Source organism: Urocitellus parryii, chromosome 8 (genome assembly GCF_045843805.1).
Source record: "Urocitellus parryii isolate mUroPar1 chromosome 8, mUroPar1.hap1, whole genome shotgun sequence".
Lineage (NCBI taxonomy): Eukaryota > Metazoa > Chordata > Mammalia > Rodentia > Sciuridae > Urocitellus > Urocitellus parryii.
In genome coordinates, this window is record NC_135538.1 from 94,135,293 (window position 1) to 94,140,415 (window position 5,123).

The 5,123-nt window shown below is 35.4% G+C and overlaps 1 protein-coding gene across 1 annotated transcript; it reads right to left on the reverse strand.

Moving 5' to 3' along the window:
- Positions 1-600: 600 nt before the first annotated feature.
- LOC113189916 (TP53-binding protein 1-like) lies at positions 601-1,489 on the reverse strand. Its single transcript, XM_026398962.2, has 2 exons — positions 1,002-1,489; positions 601-934 (listed from the first exon to the last, which is right to left on the reverse strand). Exons 1-2 carry the CDS (start codon positions 1,487-1,489, stop codon positions 601-603), a joined length of 822 nt encoding a protein of 273 aa, XP_026254747.2.
- Between the last annotated feature and the right edge of the window lie 3,634 nt (positions 1,490-5,123).

Consider the following 5,123-nt stretch of genomic DNA (forward strand, 5'->3'; position numbering starts at 1 on the left):
CTGTGGTTGCAAATAGACACCAATCGAAGCTACATTAACTCTTTCAACTATACTGCCACTCCTGGCACTGAATGGAAAGTACAAAAGCAGCAATTTACTAAATGATTTAGAATTATTCTCAACACTATTCTTGGAAAATGATGATAAGCCTTAAAGGATTTCAAAGGTTATAAAATCAAAGACAAGTAGTAAGAAAAAAAAATTATATAACACTTGGAATTTATGTTAACGATAAGATTAGATACAGATTCTATGCAAACTGTATAGCAAAATATGCATGTTTGCTATTGCAAAAGTCATTACCTATAGAGTTCATAAATAGGAAAATCAAATGGCTCTAGATGAATAATTAATTTGCTCAATGACATTTTTCTCAAAACTAAAATTGTCAGGTCCTATTTTGTTACTTTTATTTTATTTTTAATTTTTTTTTACTACAACCAAAGAGATTCAACATTTATTTTATCATAAAAGTCCAGCAAATAAAACTATATATAAGATCCATGCAAAGAATCCAGTTACACCCAAGACACATTTAAAACCTGGTTAAAACACAATCTCCACAATAGCAGGGAATAAAACCAGTAAGACCAAGTATCTTTAGTGAGAAACACAATCGTGTTTATATTTTGGATGCTGCTTGAATCCAATTCTTTCCCCAACAATGAGGCACTGGATCACCCACTCTTGGGATACCACAGGCAGCTGCAATGCTTCAGCACACTTCAGCACCGAAGCTGGGCATGAGAGGTCTGTCACCACCACATCAAATACCCCTAAAGCAATATCTTTGTTATGGGCACTTGAAAGGTGCTGCTTCACAGAGGCTGCCCCTCCAGTCATGAGGATCTCAGACCAGAGCTCCAGGAAGTTCTGCTGTTGATCTGATACCAAGAGTACCTTGAGATTCTGGAAGGGGTTTTCACGTGGTTGCCTAGATTCTTCCAAAAGCTTGCTGTCTTCCTATCTCTTCAGCTCTGGATGGGCTCTCAAATACTCACCAATCCAGAATTTTTTGCTCCTCAAGGCTGTACCCAGCTGGCAGCAGATAATTACGGTAGTTCTGAAGCTGGTTGGCATGGCAACTGTCATGGACCCAGACATGAGACACACAAGAAATCCCACTGGCAAGGCACAGAAAGTACTTCCGGGTTCGACAATGTTGATCCGCAATTAGGAGACACTGGTAGGCTGTGTTACACTGGGCTTCATTGAAATCTTCAAGGATATAGCCAGCTCCTGCTCGAAGCTGGGATGCTGTGTACTGCTTGTTGAAAGGAGGAATTTCTAAAAATTCCTCTTCTTCCTCACTGCTTCCTGTAGGACCATCTGATAATTTGGAGCGGCTGGCCAACTTGTCACTGGTTGTGGCCATGGTGAGGAGAAAGGCATAGCCCAAAAACAAGCTTTTGTTGAGGGGTAAAGGTCCTCTCTGCTCTTCCAGGGCAGAAGGTTCACCTGTGTTGTCTCCACTCTCACAGGGACTCATAAACTCTCCTGCCCCCACTGCACCTGACCTGGAGAAGTTGAATCACAGGTTTGCTAGGAGGCTAAGATGACAGACAGGTCATGCATGCCTCCCTTCAATATGAAGTCTGAGAAAGTCTGAGCAGCAGAGATGGGAACCTATTTTGTTACTTTTAAATATTAATAAAGTATTAACAGTGACATTAGGTTTCAAGTGACATATCAGACTCATTGGCAATTGTGAAAATTATCAGAATTTAACCAAAGTATATATTAGCTACATAATGAAAGAGTAAGTCAAGCTCAGATAAACATTTTTATGGGAAATCGAAAATTGCTCTCATGATTGTCATTACCTCTTCCTGAATGTTACCACTTGAATCCTTGGAAATAACTGCATCACAGGTTCCTAATTCCCAGCTCCATAATTTGGTCAGTTTTGTGGTATTTGAAAGACCTTCATTTAGCCTCTTAGAAATCTCATTAAAATGCTTTTACAGCCTGTCCCAAATCATTAATAAAGGCATTCTAGGACCCCAGTCATCTGGTCTCACCATAACTATTTCCTCTAGACTCAATACAGAGTTATTTATCAGCAATCTTTGTGGTTTTTCAACCCTTTTATATAGGAGTTTTTAATCCCTAGTAACTTGGAACACAATGAAACCTGGAAAAGCTTCAAATAAAGAAGTATTTTATCTCTATTCAAAATAGGCTTTTAAATTGCCAAATTTTGTGGTTTAATTGATCTTTCCCATCTTTCATCAAGATATCGCTATAAAATAAGAATGAGTATTTGATTACTATCAAACTAAAAAGCGCCTAAGAACAATAGAAGAGAATTTTAGGTTATAGCCAGTTAGTCTGAATAGGCTTTTAATTTAACTAGTGTCCCAAGGTGAAGTCATTCAAATTGCTCACAAATATGGTTGTTTCTTTTCAGACTTTATTTATCTTAGATATTATCATATTCTAATTATCTCTATGGTAAACACATGTTATTAAAATGCACTAATGCATAAATTCAAAAACAATATTGCTTTTAAGAAAAAGAATTGCAGAATTCTGTTTCTCAATGCTTTATAAATCAGTTATTCAGTGAAATTTCTTAAATAAAGTAGATCTTTTTCTTATAGGTACACCTAGGTGATAACATGAAGCACTACTCTGCACTTATATATTACAATAATCATGAACATGATTATGAGTTAGATAAACTATGTGGTTTGAAGGAACAATATTCAGAAAACCACACTTACTTTAGTTACAGATGCCAGGTTCAAAGGCACCCAGAGTCATCTCCTATTCAGATCAATAGGCTATAAATTTCAGGATTCTCATGAGTATCCTCATTTTACTTAAAACTGATTTTAAGTAAAATGCCTAAAATAAATTGAAACCTTTGCAACAACTCACAGGATTCAAGAAATTGTCATATTTTGTTATAGTTTTATTATAGTGAAAAGATATAAATTAGAACCAGCCAAAATAAAGGTGCATAGGGCAGAATCTGAGAGGAATACCAATGTGGAGTTCAGACCATGCTCTGTGGAGTCTTGAATGGCATTACCTCCTCTTGGATATAATGTATGACAGTCTGAATATTGCCAACCTAAACTTTTGAAGCCTTGAGTTTTTTGGGGGGACTGACCTCACATTGCCAGCATAACTGACCATGAGTCTCTAGTTCCTCAACAGTGGGAACTGATATGGCATGCACCAACAACTGCATGTAAGTCACATTGTTAGACTGTCCATGGGTAAGAGCACTCAGGTCAACAAGGAAACTCCTTTCAGGCGAAATATCACCTCCCACAGGCCAAGGGCAAAGGCTAGAACCCTGAGTAGTTAACTCTTCACTATGTAGGCATCATTATTTCTCATTAGATATCAGGTAGGAAAAGATACCAGAATAAAGACTTAGAAACAAATTTCCCCCTGCATTCACAAATTATCTGCAAGCTACTTGTCCAATAAAAATAAAAGGGCGATCTACTGACTGCTCTCCAACTCATGTGAGTGTAAGCCGGTTCCCATACTACCATTCGGAATAAGAATTGGCTTAGTGGTTGGAGTATTGAGTTTTGTTGTTTGGATAGTTAAAGCATTCAAAAATTAGTTTAGCAATTAGAAAAATTGCTAAACTACAAGGGCTTCTTGTATCTTATTTAATTTTAGGCAAGAAGTTCAAACCAAAAAGCACAAAGAACAAATAGTAGAAGAAATTATTTCATTAACTTTAAAAAGTAGAGCATATAGTTAAAATTAAAAATTAAGAAAATTTGTTTCTGAAAAGATAAAACCAAATGACACATTAAAAATGTTCCCTTGAACCAAAATTAATTTTACCTAGCAGTCACTTATCAATCTATGCAATGACATACTTTGTGAGGTTTTTGTTTTGTTTCCTTCTGTTTTTACTTTTTGGTGCTAGGGCTAGAACCCAAATCTCTGCACTTGCTGAGCACATGCTCTACCACTAAGCTAATATCCCAGCTTCTGTGAAGTATTTCTGATGCTCACTGCTAGAAACTCTAGGGCACAAGGGAAAATAGAATAGTTGATGTGAGAATTGTCCATGGCTTTAGCTGGCCATTTCAACCAATTGATTTTTACAAAATGGAAAATTATGCAGACAGAAAAAGAAAATTCATTTAGAATTTTAATGCCCAATAATCACTGAATGAAAGAATGATAAAACTGGTTAGGGGCTGGGGTTGTGGCTCAGTAGAGCGATCGTCTTGCACACGTGAGGAACTGGGTTCAATCTTCAGCACCATATAAAAATAAATAAATAAAATAAAGGTATTGTGTCCATCTTCAACTAAAAAAAAAAATTGGTTAGCTCTGAAAGACCTTGACAGTGTAGAATTCTACAAAGTTCTACATAAAACAAAAGCAAAATCAAATATCTCAGATTAAACATTAAGCAAATTGATTTTAAGTAAAATGTCTAAAATAAATTGAAAACTTAGCAATAGATTTCATAAGGAAAAATATTAAGCAGCAATTGATTTTGGCCATTAATTTTAAATAATTTATTAAAGAACATTTAGGTTACTCTTGGATAAACCCTACAATAAAATAAAACAATATAAATGTTGAAGTGATGTTTTAAAGTTTTAAAGAGCCTAACCAACAAATATCTTCTGTTAAAAGTACAAGCAATCAAATAATTCAACTATGGATTTCTCAATATTTTCTCAAACTAATCCAAGAAAGTTTTGATAGTTGAAAACTTTTCATTGCCCAGGTAAGTCAATTTTAAAATGTCAGCAAGTAAATCCAACCAATGTGTTTCTTGGCCTGAAGATGTTTTGGGATGATAAGTGCTCCCTCTGGTCTTATCACATTGAGGAACTGCATATCATTTTATGTGCTTATCTCTATGTAGCATGAACTACAAAGAAGTGTTTATGGCCTGAAAGAGAATTTCATTCTGCTTGAGCCAAACCTTCAAATATTCTATTGCTCCCCATCCTCTCAAAAAGGCTCAAGCAAATTTTAAAAGCTCAAGAATGAGTGAATACATGGAAATATATACCATGTTCCTGGAAAGACTCATATTATGATGCTATAGACTATCATAAATTTGTAAATTAAATGCAATTTTATTTTAAATTTCACTAGAATCATTTAAGAACTTGATGAATTAA

Coding starts and splice junctions, on each gene's coding strand:
- LOC113189916 (XM_026398962.2), bottom strand. CDS start 1,489: ATGAGTCCCTGTGAGAGTGGAGACAACACAGGTGAACCTTCTGCCCTG. Junction 935..1,001: donor GAGCAAAAAATTCTGGATTG/GTGAGTATTTGA, acceptor GGAAGAATCTAG/GCAACCACGTGAAAACCCCT.